This window comes from Struthio camelus, chromosome 1, assembly GCF_040807025.1.
Source record: "Struthio camelus isolate bStrCam1 chromosome 1, bStrCam1.hap1, whole genome shotgun sequence".
Taxonomy (NCBI): Eukaryota; Metazoa; Chordata; class Aves; order Struthioniformes; family Struthionidae; genus Struthio; species Struthio camelus.
Genome location: NC_090942.1, coordinates 176,556,686 through 176,576,039, shown reverse-complemented (window position 1 = coordinate 176,576,039; position 19,354 = coordinate 176,556,686). Strand labels below are relative to the sequence as shown.

The following is a 19,354-nucleotide window of genomic DNA, read 5'->3' as shown; positions in this document are numbered from 1 at the left end:
TCCTACAAGCAATTGATTGTTCCCATCTCCCCCATTTATTAATAGTAAGGCAGTTCTTAGCTACACAGAAATGAATTGCAGTCTTTGTAAGGAAAAAAAAAAAGCGAAGGCAGTCTCTTCTTTCTGTTTATTATGGTCTGTACTGAAGGAGAATGCAAATGTGTACAGATAAGAGGGACTTGCAACAAGATCTCATGTGGGAGGGTTTTCCCCCCAGATGTTTTGCCTCTGCCCACATACTCAGAGCAAGTACTTAATTTGTGTTGGATTCCAGAGTGCATTCCCCACGTAACACTCCTGCAGACTTTGTCTTTGATGAAAGACAGTATTTCCTCATATTCCTCTCTGTAAGTACTTGTATTCTGTTCTTTAAACCCTCTAGCTGAAAGGCAGCCATATAGCTCTGTAATGTGTATTTATGTGGAAAATCCAAATGACCATAGCATATTCTTCCAAATAGTTGCTTGGTTTCAAGGTGTAGGAAAGCATTTTATTTGGTGAAACCCAGCCCTGTTGTACTTGAAAAGTACACCAAGCACAGGAGTATAACAACTCACTGGTATTTTTAATTGATCTGGTATTTCTACCAGGTGCCACCCTTTTCCACACCTCCTACCTCCTCCTTAAGTGACTCAGCCTCTGAAGGAGAAGCCTCTTGATTTTGCAGACAGCTGGATGGAGGAGTACAGCGCTCTGTCTGCTTTGACTGTACCTCACTTCTAGGTATCCCCAGGTGGGCATACCATACTGGGCCACTCTAGGACACTATCTTCTACCATATACAGGTAAGCGGATTTACTTGTCTGCATTTTATCTAAAGTCCTACATTTTCAAACATTCAGTGATATCTGAATGTCCAATTTAGGACGCTTCAAGGGATGTGATTTTCAATAGGTGTAGAGAACTTGCCTATGAAAATCCATCTCTTAAAGAGTCTCAGTTTAGGTCTTCAAACCATTTCTGAAATGCTAAACTATCTTCATCAATTGATTATTTACATTATCTTGCCAGCGTCATAGTATTTTATTTTATTGATATTTCTCCGATGACGAACTCACTGTTCACACAGCTTTTCATGAATGGCTGTATTACTGTTCCTTTTGCTCTAAGGTTTGTTTTACTATTTCTTTATACTTCTGTTGGTATATTATCTAAAATGAAATGAAGAGAATAAAAATATAATTTACTTGAATTTGCCTTAAGTGTACTATTTTGAAAAAAAAATCTAGCAATAGCATGCCTTTTAAGAACAAACTACTTGTGAAGTTTTCATAAATCATTACCACCTTTGCAAAAGACATATAACAAAAGTACTTATTTTACTTGGGTATAATCAGTTTTGTGCACCATGAACGGAACTTATTTATAAACAGGAAGGGTTCTTAATTAAAAGTACTTAGAAGTGAAAGGAAAGCAATGAATAAAAAAGTCTAAAATTAACACCTTTCATATACTCTATACAAAAAAGTCATTTAAAATTGATCATATATTTCTCATTTAAAAACATATATTTTGAGTTCTGACCTAGCAGCTTATTTTATATTAGTGACAGTTCCAAGGCTGAATTTCTTTCAAAATAGAACCTCATCCACCCACGTCCTGAAAAACCAGTTTTGAGATCTCTTTCTGCTATGAATAGGTGAATGGTTTCTGTCTTACATCCATGTGTTCTCTACTCCAACCTTGCCTGTTCTAACCTTGTCTCGTGTCTCTTTTATGTACATATAGAGGGTATTTCTATTCTTTGTGAGGGTTTTTATCAATTCTGTGGCCTAAATCATATAGTGAAATATGCATCTAAACAGTCGTCATTATTTCTAAAAGTTTAGAAGTGTATTATATCACTATTGATCTGATCTGAGATTCAAGGAAAAAAATCATTCTAGGAGTGTTTTTTTCATCTTTTTTTAATGTCTATGAAGTGCTTCATAAACTACTACACGTAGTTTTTTTTTTTTTTTTTTTTCATGTAGCCTTCAGGAAAATGACAAATAGACTAAGTAGTGACCAAATAAAGAAAAATCATTCCACTTGTGATTTTGAAGTATATAAATGACATCCAAGTGTTTATTTGTTAAGCTCTGAGTAAACACTTGGTGCTGTGCTGAGCTAACCACAGCATTACTCTTTCTATTTCATGTCCTGATCTCCAGTTTTGAAAAGGGGCAGTTGATACTGGTGACAATTTTGGGGGCATGAAAGTGCAACATTTGTGCAAGATCTGCAGCTGACAGACTGGACCCCTGAGACTATTTAGGAGAGGTTTACTTTTCCACTGATATCTTTGACCAAATAGCAAGCCTGGAAATACGAAGGATGGCACAGCTTTGACTGCAATAAGCAGGTTCTAGTCGTAAAGGTGATTTGAAAAATAGCCTTTACTTGCAATGAAGAAGTGAAGCCATGTCTAGAAATCCAATGCTTATTTGAACTGAGGTAGCTAGATCTGACAGCCCAACCACAGCATTTCTGATAAGGTGCTGATAGATCTTCATTTGAAGGGAGAAATGCTGGCTGTACGGAAGTAAAATCAAAACTGCTATTGAATTCCGACACGAGCAGGGTTTCAGCTCACACACATATAGATGTCTATTTAGAAGAACCGTTGTCATAAGAAGGGGTAAAAATCATAAGTTATTATATCTCCCTAATGTTTGATTTGTAATGCTTGGAGATCTTGATCCTTTTTCAGGCCAAAGTGACCTTAGTCATTTGCTTACTCACACATCTAGGTCTTATTGTTTTTCAGGGAAATGATGCAGAAAATAACATAGTTTCCTGACCTGACATAAAAGTTGTTAACTGAAGGCAAGGAAATACTGTCATTCGTTTTGAAACTGTGAATAAGTAGCATGAAATGTTCTTTTTGTTTATAATGTCATATCATCCACATTCATCTCATACGAATGAAAGACAGCTATGTATGACAGAATTAATGTTAACAGTTCCAATGAACAAAAAGAAACAAAACAAAGTAAAGACAAGGTAACCTTAGTTTTGTTCTCTCATCAAGAAATAAAGTCATTCTATTGAAAAATTTCTCTTGGACTGCAGTTAAAGAAAGTAAATAGTTTAGAACAGAAAGGATGTGGAACATTAATTTCCTAACCACTTATCAGATTTCTAATGCCATAATTCTAAAATTTTGAGTACTGATTAGTCACAAGATACTGAATGTTCAACTTACATTAGATAGAATAGTGATTCAAGAAAGTGAAATTTGGATGAAAAGTTCCATATTTGAGCCAGAGTAAGAACTAATGATCTGTTTGCTTTCTTCTTCATATAGCACATATTCTGCATTTTTGAAAAGCTGGAACTTTAAGAACATAGTAGGTGTAGAAAACAATAGCCAGCTTTAACTATGGCTCTATAGACCCATGTAGAAGAAACCTGTTTGTTCCAGATGGCACCTTATGTGAAAATACCAGACTTCATTGTTTCTATACTCGCTTGGTTGTTTTAACAACGTAGCACAAGAAGCATGAAGACAGGAAGTTTTTTAGTCAAATTTTAAAATCTATCTATTTTCATCTATACACATTTTTTTATCATCCAGGAAATGAATAATAGTACGAAGTTCACTATTCATGTGAATAACTGCACTATGAAGACAAATTACTTGACTTTTAGGGAGAAACGGGTGTACCTCACTCTGCACTTTGAAATTCAGTATATTGAATTCTTTATTATACAATGTGATGATATGCAGTACCTTTAAGTTGGAGAAAGAAATATTGTCTGTTAAAGGCAAAATACATATAATCTGAATATTTATATGTAAGATCTTAATCACTGTCATAGCTAGAAGCTGAAGAACAAAGACTTCTTTCTTGGTTGCAACTAGTTCAGTCTGATGTGGAAAATATGATCCTTACAGGGAATGTTTGTATTATTCTTATGTATTTTTTTTTTAAATAAAGCAATGCATACATGTAAAACCTAATTATGTAGAAAGTCATAGCCAAGAAGAGATCAAGGAAGGTAAGAGGACTCTGTGTTGGAAGAATAGGTGCGTTCAGACTAGTTTAAAACTAGAAGCTCTAGCTTCGAGAATTTATGGCAGCCTGAGATCGTCTGCTATCAGTCCTGGTAGGATGTAGAAAGGAGATGTAGAAGTAGCTATTTATTATAAAAGCAGAAACAAAGACATCTGCTGGTTTATGAGTGACTTGCTACCAGCTGGAAGAGGCATTTGACTTTCTCTGAGGTCATTTGAAGTTTTTTTCTGAATTTCTTTGGGATTGTATTTAGATTTTCCTAAAAATGTATGCGTGTCGCTGAGGTCTGAGTCCAGGGCTGGCATGATTTAGAACTCTCTGGGAACTGCTCATTGGACTGGCTGGGGCAGTTTTCATTTTCTGTTAAAGTTTCCTGATGCTGTTTTTAAATTTAAATTACACTGGAACTGCATTCCTGTTTGTTTTTGTTTTGCATTCCAGCTGAGCTGTTTTGCTCCAGTGGTTGAGATCGTACTAAGAATGCTGCACACAATTTACTACTTTACTATAGAAGACTATAACTTCCCCTTCTCACAATTTTATTTTCAAAGTTAAAAACATTTTCTTGACACCTCCTAAATTATGGTCTGAAGATAAACAGCTCACTGGACCGTATGAATTACATAATGGTTGCAGATCTTTGAGATGAGATTTTAAACTAAAGTGATCCTCAAAATCTTCTGTCCCCTTCTTCTTCCACAAACACAGATACACAGGCACACACACACTCGCTTCACAATAGTCCAAGAAAAAATGCCTTGAGGAGTTGTATCTTGACTGTTTAGATGTGATTCTTTTCATTTCTAAGATCTTGAAATTTAAATCTTACTCTGGTAATTCTTAATTATCTGTGCTGGAGATTAAAGTAGGATTTTTTTTTTTTAATTTGCATTTCAAATTTTAATGCATTAATCTTTGATACGTAATTTGAAAGTACAATAGTAAGAAATAGACCTTTAGGACAACATGACAGCATTCTCTAAGACTAAAATGCATGAGTTTAAAAAAGTATGCTGATTGTAAAAGGGAGTACAGCTGTTTCTTATATTCATTTATGCATACCACCTTTAGGCTTAGAGACTTGGTAGTAGTTTATTCTGGATGCTGTACATATATGCAACAGAAAAATTGGTTTTGCCCTAAAAAACTTTAAAAAAAAAATGCAACAAGAAAACATATCATTTCAATTAACTGATGGAGGATGATAGAAACACTTTTGTTCTGGACTGGTTTTAATTCTCCGCTGGACTTTCTCTTGTCATGTGTGGACAAGAAGTGCTTTAAAAATTTCAAGTTCCTTCCATGCAAATTACTGTTTTTCTCCAGATGAAGAAGTGCCAGTGCTCACTGCTTTTGAAACACGGAAATGTCAAGTTTCCTATTATCCAGGGACTGAGTGAAATGAAGAGCAACATCCGATATTCAGCTGTTACTAAGCTGAAAATATAAATAAATCAGAGCCCTATCTGTCATCTTGTTTCTCAGGTGACTGTGCCAGTTCAGGAAAATATGTAGCCAGACTAGTTACTATTTAAAACTGACTGCTTGATAACCTATCTGAATATTTTCTAGGAAAATAAGTTAGTATCTGCTTAAAAGGGTACGTCAGTATTTTTGAAAGATATTTTGTAACATATTGCAAAATAAGTACGGCTCATATTTTTATTGAGTGGGAACCACATTCAGCAGTCACATGTTTTCTACACGTACGGTGCCAATGAGAGCTTGGTACCTACAAATAATGCTAAAAGGAAGGAATTTTGGTTAGTGCCTTTGAAACAACATGCCAGAACTTTATACTTTTATAAACATCTGGAATTTCGCAACTGCATAAGAAATACGCAGGCTTTTGGAGTGAGATATTATTTTTGTCTTTATATCTTCACTTTATAAAAATACTTGTACTTGTTTACATTCATATTTTGCTTTCCTACTTTCTTTTCTTATTTCTCAATTATCATAAGCTCTTTTACCAAATGGTTTAGCAGTAAAGACATAAAAAAAGAAAGATCTGCTGTAAGTGCAATTTATCATGGCAAATAAAAGTTTCCAATATGCTTTATTATCAGAGTTGCTTTTAGTACTTTTGCCAACCTTGGGCCAAAAGTCAACATTTTCCCCTTCCATCAATAAAGAAACAGCTGCAGAGTCCAATCTCTCACTCCATTCTGTTAGGTGAGTGAGCAGTACACTCTTGATTTCTGTAAGAAAACAGGGTAACTGTGTCACCCAGAAAACCAGCAACGTTTCTGATTTTTAACAAAAGCTGTCACAAAAGTTGTTTTCTCTGGCTTTTGTAAATTTTAGCAGCCTGACCAGCGGAGCTGGTTGGGAGCATTCCAGCTTGGGATTGTTTTCTTGGAAAATGCTGCTTTTCAGAAAGGAATCCCTTTGTTAAATAGAGTCAGTTTTGTCAATGCTCTTAAGTCAAAGTTAAGATTGCTTTTTTTTTTTTTTTTTTGAAGGGGGAAATTTTTTGTCATTAAAATGTCATTATGTTCTGCTTGATGCTTTCCATATGAAAGTTCATAGATGAACGTTCCTTAATCAAAATCCAATGTTTCAAAACATAACATGAAATCATTTGAGTGCCTCAAGGCCCAAACATTTTTTTCAAATCAGCTGTTTCAGAGGCTCATTCTTTAACCTTATTTGAAATGAGAAAAATACATCAATGACTTGAAAAATGTTACAAGGCAGAAAGGAAACACTTTGTACAGCTCTGTTCTGGACCCCTGAGTTAGCAGCAGGCCACTAAAGCCATGAAACGTGTCAGCTAGCTGGGCGAGCCCACGTGTACTTTAGGCACCACACCGAGCCATCACATGATATAACCTTCACATAAACTAATCATCTCATCCAACTCTTCATTGTTATCTTTTCCTGTGAGGGCTCTAACCACCCCTCATATTCTCAGGGAAGGAGCTCCACACAGAAGTGAGAGAAGGCATGATGGACACGGATGCAGGGCAGGCTATCTACAGAAACGCTTTGTTTCTGCTTCAGTTCAAAGAGGTCTAAGTAATTCCACTATATCTTACTAAACTTGTGCAAGTAATGAACTTAAACTGTCTTCCTGGTTGACTCTTAATCGGTAATTGTCTTTTTTTTTTTTCCAATATTTTCTTTTAGATCTCGCAGAAAGACACCTCACTGGACAAAATGTCAGCTTTCAGCATACGAAAACAGCCTCCTAAACAAAACGGTAATGCTGATTCTCCTTCTTTTTCTACTCTCGGGACATTTAGAGCAGAAGTTGAAGCAACGCATCCTTCCTTTCCCAGGAACCATTTCCAAGCGTCGCCGTGCCCGTTACACGCTTACCTCCCAGAGCAAGCTGCCGTGCTTCAGCAGTGACACACTAGTATACTTGATTCAGCGGCAGGACCTGCTCTGGAGGCAAAGGTGTAAGGTTGTGTAAGGTTTTACGAGCGGAGACTCTGGCTGAACAGCAGCGCCCAGCAGCGCAGTGAGGCAGAGCAGGGGAGCGAAGCCTTGTGGCACAAAATGGCCCTTCAGCAGGCTGAGGCCTGTGGTTGCCATGGCAACGCCCCAGCAGCATGGCGGCCGGCTCTCCAAGGCAGCGGGCAAAGGGGTGGCGGGCAGGGAGGGGTGCGTCACCTACGGCACTGTCCCTTTGGCTCACTCACCCGCACAGGGGAAACAGGGAGAGAAACTGAGGGAAAAGAGCTTGGGAAGAGGAGAATGAAGGGGGTGGGGAGGAGGAAGTGCTATTGAACCAGTATCAGGTGGGAGAGTTTGTTGCTGGAGAAGAACAAAACTTCAGGAGGGCCAGAGTTTGATTTCTACACGGGGGAAATGCCCAGATGCAAGCTGGAAATCCCACGAGATTTTCCGTTCTTCTGGATCCTACAAAATACCTTTGAAGACGACAAGATGTGACGTGCACGAGGGCCTGGTTTTGGTCGGACACGCCAGGCCCAAGCCCACAAAACCGGGTGCCAGGGGCGCGTCCGGGGCTGAGCCCGGCAGGCGCAGCGCGAAAGGCGCCGAGCCCAACGTTGCAGAGTCACACCTAACGCCTCTGTTTTCAGCCGAATTGGAAAGATTCAGGTGAAAATAATGAGGAACTGGTAAATGCCAAAGCGGGTAGAAACAGCAGTACTGCAAACTGGGCCTTGTTAAGGACGTACACTCTTTATTGTCCGAATAAGAAGGGGATAAACTCCATCTATCTGTGCTCGTCTGACCTATCATATCTATATTTAATTTTTTGATTAGGCTCGGGAGGTATATGATTTGGCCAGAAACTAGTACAGTTCAGCAAAACTTAGGCTTCCTAACTTAGCAAATTACTTGTGTTGTTTCTTGGAAAGAAAATACAATATACAATACTTGGCCGCTGCCTTTATAGGTGACTTGCTGGGAAGTTGTTTACTTTAATGAATCCATGATTTCTATGAAATCCAGATGATTTTTAGGTAGGCGACAACATTTTTCCTAAAATACCATTGGAAAATAAATCAATGTGCCATATACAATGTTAATTTTAATAGCTGAGCGCTTCTTGGATATATTGATGTGCTTTTCTACATGTCATTGAGGAATTCTTTTTTTCAGCATATGCAGGAGATTATGACTGACAGCAGAGCATAGGTTTAAATTTGTTGCAGAGAGTTGAAAGCATCTTGGCGAAAACTATTAGTATGAAAGGAATGCTGGAATAATATCCCCCCCTTCAGTTACTGCCAATTATCCTTGCTGAAGAGTTTTATCTCTGGAATGCATATATTTGAACTCATGTTTTTTCCTACTTTTGAAAACTAACAATTTTTTTATTTTTTCAATGCATGTGATTGCGCTCAATTAAAAATATTTAAACATTTAAAAGAATGGGAAGCAGCAATTCTTGGTATTGCACCTTCATTCACAACCTTTGATTTTTGAGTGATGCATTTTTTTTTTTTTCTGTTTGTCTGGGTCCCTATGGCATTCCAGTCATGGCTAGTATTATCAATATATTCAAAACTGTAAATATTTAGAGGAAATGCACTTAATATAATTTGCTAATTATAACTATCTCCTTTCTTGACAGTCACTATGAGATAGTACCATTGTCTAAACTGATGCAGTTCCTTCCTATCTGCTGTTTGCAAGAAATAAAGTGGATATTTTAATAGTGCTAGCAATGAACCATTGGAACTATGCAGATTAAGGCTGTGATATCTCCATTATCTGAAGTCTCTAGGTCAGTTTTTAATAAATGATTTAGAAGAAATAACCATAGCTTAAGCAGAAGTGAACAGACTGATGCAGAAATCATGCAATAAGGATGACTTTCTGCCTTTAATTGAAGCTGATTGTCAATGCGTTCTTACAAATGTCATCTTTGATGTGCCTGTTCACTTCTGAATGGCCTCAAAGAACCACGTTTATGTGGCTGAAAGAGAGAAAGCCAAAGCTATCAGACCTTGGCATGAGGGCTAAGAGACAGCAAAGCGTACGTTGTCACATCCATGCCTCCTAAATGCTTGTGCCCTCTACAGCAGCTTAATCTTGGAGAGAAGTAGTCCAAGACAGAGCCAGATGATGAGTTTGCAGCTAAGCAAATATGGATTGATGTGGATGTTCAGTGTTTGAATTCACCCATTGGCCTCCACATTTGGCAGTATGGACATATCCACAGGGAACTGCAACAGATGAGAGTAGGCACAATATGGCTTACAGTTAGGTATAGGTATTTTTAGACTGAATTTTATCTTTGTATTCTAGTGTTTTGTTTTTTTGGTTATTTTTTCACGAGAGAAAAAATATTTGAAAGATCAGTCTTAGCTATTCTTACTTAAAATAAATGTTTCATTGCTTTGTCATGATTAGGTCTTCCATTGACTTTAGTTATTTGTCGTTTTTCATGGTTATCACTGCAGCTGAAGTACTTGAGGTAAAAGCAGGAGCTTTGTTTTCTTATAAATCAGAACAGAATGTCAAAATATAGCTCCAACAAACGATGCAATACTAACTGCATGCATTTTCTTTGAAGTACGGTCTTTCTGTATGCAAGCTGTACAATGAAATGTCCTAACGTCATTGTCTCCTGAAATGCAGCAGTGTTGAACTCCTTTTCCTGGATGCTCAGAGAGAGAGTACTTTATGGAGAAAATCACAAAGGTCTCTAAAGCAAAACCTGAAAAACTCAGCATGCTTCAGCAGTCAGTTTTTTGATTAATTGGATGATATTGATAAAGGTTTTGTATATTTAATTTTTCACCTTACCTTGTCTTGGAAAGGTTAGTGCGAGTATCACAGCTCAAAAACTGAGTTTCTATTAGGGCTCAACTTCTAGAATCCCATTTTAAAGGGAGATATTATCATGGCGCGAAAATATCCCCTTCTCTCTCCGAAAAAACAGGCTAATGGTAAGAAATTTTGAGAAACTTGAGAATTGATACATGCTGGGCAGCATGTGGGTGGAGGATCGTGTGATCATCTCAAGATCAGCTTCCACTTTAAATTTTGTTAGACACCTGAAAATGCAACAATCACAGGCAAACCCCTAGGAAAGAGGGATTCATTAGTTCTTCTTTCCGGGAATTTCTCTTGTGTGTGTATTTCATAATTCCTTTATCAAATCTCTGATATTTGTTTATATTAAAGAATAGGCCAAGCTATTTCATGTTAGGAATGAAACTGAACTCATTTTGGTAAACTGAGCTTCTTCAGTCTCTTCAAGGTTTATGGGAATAAGCCGCAAACATTGCAAGGAAATAGTCTGCACTAAACATGAGCTTCAGACATAATCCAGTGACCTTTTTTTTTTTTGATGTTAAAAAAGTGTTGTGCCTGTGTCTGATAGCTGAAGATTTAATCCGTGGTAGACTTCTACACATTTGAGCCTTTCTGATAGAACTTTAAGTTTCCCAAGCTATCTCGTACTTCCATTTTCAAGACACATTTCTCTGCATTTGTAGATAATAAGAGCCCCTCTGTTGCAATTAAAAGCAGACAACAGGTTATTCAGGATATTAACAAACGGCGGACCCTTTTGCAAGATAACAGCTGGATAAAGAAGAGATCTGAAGAGGAAAGGTAGGAAAGATACGACGTACATGCCTTCATTCTTTAGTTTAATATGTATGTATATTTTATTTGAGGGTCTGCTTATTTATGGCTCATCTCTTATCACCTAGTATTACATAATTTTCATCAAATAAGTGTTATTTGCTCACCTTGATGAGGTATTGATTGGCTGTGCAAGTCTTAGTTTGGTTTTAACTGACTGCCTTTTAATGGAATTCTTGTGCATTGAGCATTTGATTGGATGTACTGAGAATCTCTGGCTTCTGCTCAGCTTGAGAAATTGCACATTTCATGCATTTAGGTTACAATAATACCATCTGACTTTTTTTACAGGCATGAACATTATAAAAGTTGACACATTCCTTTAAGGAACTTAATGATGTCAGAATCATTTGTAATTTACTGTAACGCAGACTTAGACTTGTATTACAGTAGCATCTCCACCTTGAGAGCAGGTCCTAATTATCTGGACCATGAACAGCGTCTAGGAAGAGATAATTCTTACTCCAAAGTGACGGGAGTGATCTAATGCAGGGATCTTCAGTTGGCGTGGTTAGTGAGGTGACAGACAGCTGTGAAGTCTGATTGAGAGCAGAGATCTTTTGCCAAGAAAGAGTTTTCTATTTTTAATTTTCAAATTTTAACTGAACAGTGTCTTTCTTTTGATTATAGTGCTGATGAAAACTATGGAAGGGCTGTGCTTAACCAATATAAATCCCAAGATAGCCTACACAGGTACAGTAGAGTGTCTGAACAGCTTTCTTTGGCAAGAAAGGTATTAGAAAGAATTAGAAAGTTGAACATCCTTTTACTAAATCCTGTTTAAAGCAAGAGCTCTCTTTATTCTATTTTAACCTAGTCGTATTACCATGTTAATCAGACTTTGATATCAATAATTGTTAAGCTGGTGATTGCAATGGGTGTGGGACTGGATCTGCTAACACCTGAATGATCTGAAATCCTGTATGATATCGTAATTCAAGATTTATACATTGTTTTATTGGTGGTGAGCTGTTTAATAAAAACAGTGACCAAAGTGGCATTTCTAACCCTTTTTACAGCAGTAGCATAAATGAAAAGGAAGATCAGAAAGCCCTACTTGGACGATATAGATCTGATACTACCTTGGACAGGTAGGGCTTTTTTCCTTCTATATTATATTTTGTGATTGTCATACTTGTGATAGGTTGTTTTTGTCTTGTCTTAAAAATGAAAATATGAATGAAAGCAGCTTATAAATTAATTGTTATGCTTATTTTTTAAGCATCTAAATAGCAAGACTTTGAATGTTTTATGCATGAATTGTCAATGACGTTAATGTAAATGTGATTTGAGAAGTGGTTCTTCAGACATCTTTCTCTTCATTCTCTGTATCAATCTCTTTGTATTCTTGTGTTCATAATTGTAAATATCTTTCTGCAGATAACCCACCCACTCATTTCCTCTTTTACAACTATAAATCAAAGTCCTATCTGCAATAGTTAATCTCAGTATGGCTACAACCTTCGTTCTCCTTTGCAAATCCTTACTACCACTTTGTATCACGATTACTACAAATATCAGAACTGTATACTTATCATACAGGTGCTTAAACTGGAAGTCCTCTTCAGCTTAGACCTCTGTAGAGTAGTTTACTTCAGATACGACTGTGCCTAAGTTTGCAGATTCTTTGTGCATAGCATCTTCAAAATTCAGCCCACATCAGCATCTGGTATCCACAACATTCTGAGGCTATGAATACCAGAATTTATACTGTCTGGAAAAAGTGTATTTGTTTGTGCAGATATGATGATTCTTACTTCTTGTATGGTAATAAACAATGAAAGATTTTTACTTAAATTTTACCTTCTGCATACAGCTCTGGAATGGAATAGATTGTAGAACTGTGTGGTATCGCCTCTCTGTTGACTCTTCTCCAAGCTGATGAACCTGCTCTATGTGTTCACTCATCACAAGGAAGCCATTTTAGTACCTTTTATTTACCAATTGCTCTTCTCCCTTTCTTTTCTGTTCCCATAACAATCTTTTTGATCTGAGGGGACCAAATCTGTATACAAATATTTTAAATGTGAGCACACCTTGTATATGTACCATAGCATAACAATGGCTTCAGGTTCATTCTTTATTCCTCCCCTCATACTTCATAATATTGACTTTGCTCTTTTGAGTGCTGCTGAAAATTGAGCTGTCATTTTCATGACATTATCTATTACAACTCCAAGACCTCTTTCCTCAGGGATGATATCTAGTTCAGAGACCAATTGTTTTTCTTGGCAAGCATTACTTTGCATCTTGGAAAAGTGAATGTCGTCTGCCATTTTAGAAGTCTGACATTTTAGCAGATGATTTCTGAAAGCCTTGCCAATCAGCATTTGTTTTGACTACCATGAGTAGTGTCATTGGCAAGCAATATCTTTTCACTCTCCTCCTTTTTCTAGAAAATTCATGAACATATGGAAAAGCACAAGTCTTGCACATATCCCTCCTTTCAATCTGAAAAATTGTCATTTATTCCAAACCTTTACTTCCCACCTTTTAAACAGTTATTTTTGTCTGAAAGGACTTTCTCTGTTATGACATAGCGGATCAATTTCTTTAAGAGCTTTTAAAGAGGAAATTTCTACAAAGTTCTCTAGAAATCCAGGTAGAATATGGATCAATTATGTTGCTGTTATCCACACACTCATTGACTTCAAAAAAGTTTTTTAAGGATTGAATTTTCTGCATAGAAGCCCTGACTTCTGTGTCAGAAGTCATAGAATTCCACTTCCTATGGTGTTACTGAAGAGCATTGTCCCTTTTAGATATATATATATCTGCATCTACCTATGAATTTTTGTTTCAGATTGGCATATTAAGATGTCTGAATTATGTTAGGTTGTAAGCTGAATATCTTTGTGTGCTAGTGTATATGAATATCTAACATAAAAGGTTCTTAATATACACCAGATATGGAAAAATATACAAAGAAAGGATTCTATGTATGAATATACATTTCTGATAGCTAATGCAGAATATGCCCATAAATGGTGTAAATAATCATGATTTGATCTTAAAATGATTAAAATGAGGAAGTTGCAGTCAAGTTGTTTGTTTTTCTTCATTCACCACTGGTCTTCTCAAAACTGTAGGATGTAGCCATTCCAGGATTAATTTGTGCACACTCATTGCCATAAGGCACATTTACAAGGGTGGATCACGTGTTCTGCATCTCCCCAGACTTGCAAACTAAGGCATAAAAGGTTGTGGTGATTCATTTTACGCCAGCACGTTTTCATAGCCTTCATTCAAATTTGGTACTTTCTGTTCCTCAGTGAAGGAAGGCTCTCCACCACATACAATTCCTTTGTTTTCTTGCAGATGATTTCTGGTAAGCATAAGCATAGTATACGAGTCTCCTGGCTTGGAATTTTGGGCTTCTTGCAGAACAGCTATATTGTTTGGTTGTTTATATGAAAAAGAAACATTTCAGGTTCTTCCTGTTCAAACCTAAAAGGCAGAGCTGAAAAATGCAACACTATTTCTTTGAATGTACCACAAAATCTAAAGGACTATTTCTCCTTGAGAAGAGTGACTTTCATACTGGAGATCTGAGCTATTTACAGAAAGTTGTTATAAATCATGTTGTTTATAAGGAGAATAATTTTCATCTAGCTAAGATGTTATGGCAAATGGTGATGGTAATTTGCTTCTATCCTGTAAAAGGCCTGTAGGAGTTGCTGCATTTCAAGCCAGAGATTGGAACATCTTTACACATTTCTACTTTGCATCCATCCCTTGTGGCTATAACTGTAATTTTCCAAAAGATAAGGACTTTAAGAATCTGGATCTATTTGGATTAAAGTATCTTCAGTAGCCAGTTTTCAAATTGGCAAAATACTCATTGAAGTTCTAATAAAAAAAAAAAAGGTGAAATAAATTGTTTGAGGAGTACGGGAGTAATTTTGAATTCCTCATTGCATATGGCCTTTGACAGCAAAAGCTCCTCTACAAGCTATTTTAAATACTGCTGTTACAGCTTCTTGCTTCCTGGCTACTGCCGTTTCTATGTTCAAAGAAGGTAGTTTGATATGAATTGTGCTTAACCCTACATATCTACAAAATTTGAACGTCAGTTTCAATATTAAGGATTTAGGAGAGATGCTGGGAGTGACAACATCCATTTGCATCATTGGCTGCAAGCACAAGGAAGTACAAGCATAGTTTTCCTATCTAAAGAGACAAAGTTTCTTCACATTGGCAAAGAGAATGATATAGGGAAAATGAATAAAGAAGGAATTAATATTTACTGTTTATTTCACTGTAAGAATGAAGAAACACTCAAAGAAATTGTTAGGTAGTGATTTAAAGCAAAACAAAACAAAACAAAAGCTTGTTTTTCCCTTAGCGCATGCCTTTCCTTGTAGGACTCAGCGTTGCAGGATGTTGTGGAGGTCAAAAGTTTGAACTGATTCAGCGAAAGGTTAGATGAATTAGTGAAGCATTGGTCAAAAGGTTTCTGTTGGAGACAGTATTTGGGGTGCAAACTCCTCATCAGAAAATTTTTCAAGTATTGATTGTTGGAAGCTGAAAAGTTTTACAAGGAAAAGGTGATATTATATTTACCTTTTTTTCTTCTACTTTTTTCAAAGCATCTGCTACATTGTTCAGCAGTGGAGTAGGATGCCAGATGTACCCTTTAAGTCTTTAAAATGACCAAATTTTGTATTGCTTTAATTATTGCGTGTAAATTTTGAAAATATGGAATGGAGGCAAATGATTCCCTGGATAGCTAACCGATTAGAAGAAATGTTAATGTTTGCTGCTGCAGTAATGTTATCAAGTTTAGTGAGACCTCTAGTGATCTTTTGAGTAACTGCTGGTCACAGTCACAAGTCGCCAGAGATATGAGATAGCTATTTGCACAGGTACATTTAAGATTTGAAAAAAAACACAGAGTACATGCCTGCACACATTATATCATGAAACCCCTTTCCGGGTAGGGTTCCCGTTAAATACGATAGACATCTGTGATACTTGGCTGAAAGCAAAGTACAAAATATTTTGTTTCAGCACTTAATTAGTCCTAGAACTACTAATTGAATATCGTTTTATATCTATAGTTTCAGTTTATAAAAGGGAATAAATAGCTAAAATTAAGTAATTTCTATATTTAAATAAGTTGTAGTTCAAAATGTTTTTCAGCTATTCTAGCTATATATTTAAGATAAACCTCTCAGTTTTATTATCTATCTTAATTTAACAGCAGTTTATAATGGAGCTTTTTGCAGTCCTTCTATTGTTATTAAGGGAAGCCCCATATATGGAATGAAACTCATAGTATTTAAGTGTATAAGCTACGTGTCAGCTATTACAGCTACGTAATGCTTTCTGTAAAATTTTGGAAGGGCTTTAGGAAACAACTATAGAGTCCATAAAGGGTTTGAAAAATCACATAGCTGTTTCTTATTGTAAATCTAATGGCTTAATAATATCAGTTTAAGTGCAAATAATCTAACTTCTTTGATAGAAGTTATTCCTATATGTAACTATTATGCTTTATCAGGACTTTTATACCAGAGTAGTTTCAGATCACATTGATCTCTAAAAGCCATAAAGAAAAACAAACTATTACAAATCTCAGGGGATGGCAATGGGGAGCGAAGGGGAATGGCTTATTTTCTAAACTTATGGTACTGCTTCACTGAAAGACTTTGCTATCTTTCTAGTGTTCTGATCTAATTCAAAGGTTTTGTAATAAATTAACTGTGACAGCAATAAGGCTTCATATAATATATTTGTCAATTAGTATTTGTACGTAACCTATTAAAACAATTTATTTGAGTGAGCTACTTAGGCTTTTTGAATATTAATACACTGAATGTATATTAATTTGGCCTCTGTTCTCTGTCTATTGTAATGCAGTGTAATTTATAATCTGTACAGAAGATAAAGTGATACTTCATCTTTTGGTTTCATTCAAAGTGATTTTTAAAAAGATCTATAGTGTGTATGAAAAATAATTCCATCTTTTTACAGAATGCCAGCCAGAAGTGATGCTGATAAAATAAATACATTTCCAGCTCTGGATAATAAACAAAGCAATAGGTATGAGTTTTGGAAGCTTTCTTATTATCTAAATATTATGTGTTATCGTTACTTTTAATTGTATGCATATTTCAAAATGATGCACGGAAATAAGGTATGTGTTATATGGCTTAACAGTTGCCTCCATTTCACTGTCTGACATCTGGAATGTAGACATCTATGTCTGAGCTGTCATAAGCTCTTTTTGTATTCTATGGGGAGGAAAAAAGGTCTTTTAGATCATCTGATATCTTTCATCATGTTTTCTTCATGTTTCCTTTAGAATAACAGGACTTGTTCTCTAGAAATACGTATTACTCCCATAGACTGAAAGAACAGCCTGGTCAGATTTGCACGGCTAATCATCATAGCAATTATTTAAAATATATAACATTTTAAAAACAGAAAAGAAAGAATAGGCACATGTTTTGAAAACAGTTCAGTGTGGGTGTGTTCTCAGGAAAACCTGGGAACTAAAATGTAAAAATTACTCTTTTTTGATAGGAAGAGGAACTGATTTTTCCAATGGAAAGCAAACAGAAATTATGTAGTTTAATTAAAAGTTTTTCTTTTGTCAGAAGGTCAATTTTTAATGTAAAACAGATTCAAGCCAATTGTCATTTAAAATAAGTTAATTTAGTTTCTAAAGAACTTACAGCTCTTAATTAATTGAGACTTTAATTTAAAAAATGTTATTCCAAAGAATTAGAAGTCAGAAGAGCCCAGCACCATATTTATAAATTTAATGAGACAAATGTATCCTTGTGTGCCTTCATCAGTGTCAGTATAGCGTCAGTAACAAATTGCACTCAATATAGTTGCCAGTGAAGACTGAGAACAACAATTAGCAGTCATCTTGTGAAGTGTTGAGATGTTGCTTTGAAAAGCAAATGAGTGACGCTGGCATTTGACGTGCAAGGGAGGTCTTTTTTTAGTAATAATTTTGCACCATTCTATTGTAAATCATGATGATGATGGCACGTGAGACATCATATAAATTGGATTTTGTGTTGCTTTGTCCAGAGATCATTTTTGAACAGACCTCCTGTGAATTTTGAAGTAGGACTTAAGTGAGACTTAAATGATACATAACTTGTCCTGATAGGAAGCAATAACATAATTGGTAAAGTTCTGTTCTTCAGTTGCATCAGAAATGCGGCGAACAAGACAATAACTTTTTGATAAACTGTATGAGAAAAATAACTAGCTTGGAAGCTATGTAGTTAGGAGTATGAGGAATGGCAGTTCCTTTTACAGGCATATAATAAAATATAATAGTTAAGGTATGAAAAATAAAGATATTAATATTGTAAACTGAAGTGTAGGTATAGAAGTCAAGATCTTCAGAAGTCAAAAATGACTTTAATATCAAGTACGGACGCATCTGTCCTCTAAGCATCAGAATCCCTTAAGTTTTGCGAAACCTGGTATCCTTTGAGGAATTTACCAATTTCATTTGGCATATATAACTATAATAGTACCAATTACTGTACATATTTGTATCATTCTGATAGCAGAAATCTTATTTCTTATTCTTATTTTCCCATTTCTCATGATACACTTATTGAAGATGAATGAATAAATTAAGTTTCTTTCCTTAACAGACAATCTTGGACTCCCACTACATCATCCCCAAACACTGCTGCCACTTCTCCTATCAAAAAAAAAAGGTATTCACTGCCACGTTTACTTGACTGCCAGAGGATATATAGCATTCTGTTGTAACTCAGTAATGTATCATGATTATATCCAAAAACATTATCGCTTTTTTCCTCTGTCAAGCTTTAACTCTTCAGCAAACTTCAGTAAGCTTTTGCATACTCTGAATTTTTTCCATGAGAGCGCTATGGTGCAAACTTATCCTTGTACAGCCAGTCCGTATGCCCTGTGGACATAGTACAATAGAAGTTAATTTTTTGCCACAGCCCCTAACTCAACAAGGGTATGCCTTTTCAGTGTCCAATACCAAAATTAAAGCATTGCAGCTCATTGTAATGGGGACCAATTGAACTCTCTCAGCCTAACTTGATCCTGTGCTGTTTCAGTACAGATGAACCGCAGTATGGTTGTCCGCATGATACACAGCTAGCTTTAAAAAATTGGATTTTATATAGTATTATCTGGACAAGAGAAAGAACTGGCTGTAGAACACAGAACTTAAAAATTAAGTTAAAATGTACTGCTGGGGATAGCCATCTTTTTAATGTAACCTTTCCAGTAGCAACTCCTACATTCTGTCTGTTTGTGAT

The 19,354-nt window shown here is 36.0% G+C and overlaps 1 protein-coding gene across 2 annotated transcripts in view; it reads left to right on the top strand.

Annotated features, from left to right (window-relative positions):
- The first annotated feature begins 249 nt into the window (after positions 1 to 249).
- SCEL (sciellin) overlaps positions 250 to 19,354 on the top strand; it is a 56,617-nt gene continuing 37,512 nt past the window's right edge. The window contains exons 1-8 of one of the 2 annotated variants that reach the window (XM_068929441.1): positions 250 to 347; positions 591 to 785; positions 7,134 to 7,206; positions 10,931 to 11,048; positions 11,712 to 11,774; positions 12,101 to 12,172; positions 17,058 to 17,126; positions 18,710 to 18,775. In XM_068929441.1, coding sequence (XP_068785542.1) covers positions 7,164 to 7,206; positions 10,931 to 11,048; positions 11,712 to 11,774; positions 12,101 to 12,172; positions 17,058 to 17,126; positions 18,710 to 18,775 — 431 coding nt within the window. In that variant the 5' untranslated portion in view covers positions 250 to 347; positions 591 to 785; positions 7,134 to 7,163. The remainder of the gene's footprint in view (positions 348 to 590; positions 786 to 7,133; positions 7,207 to 10,930; positions 11,049 to 11,711; positions 11,775 to 12,100; positions 12,173 to 17,057; positions 17,127 to 18,709; positions 18,776 to 19,354) is intronic. The other variant, XM_009670282.2, reaches the window with a different exon arrangement.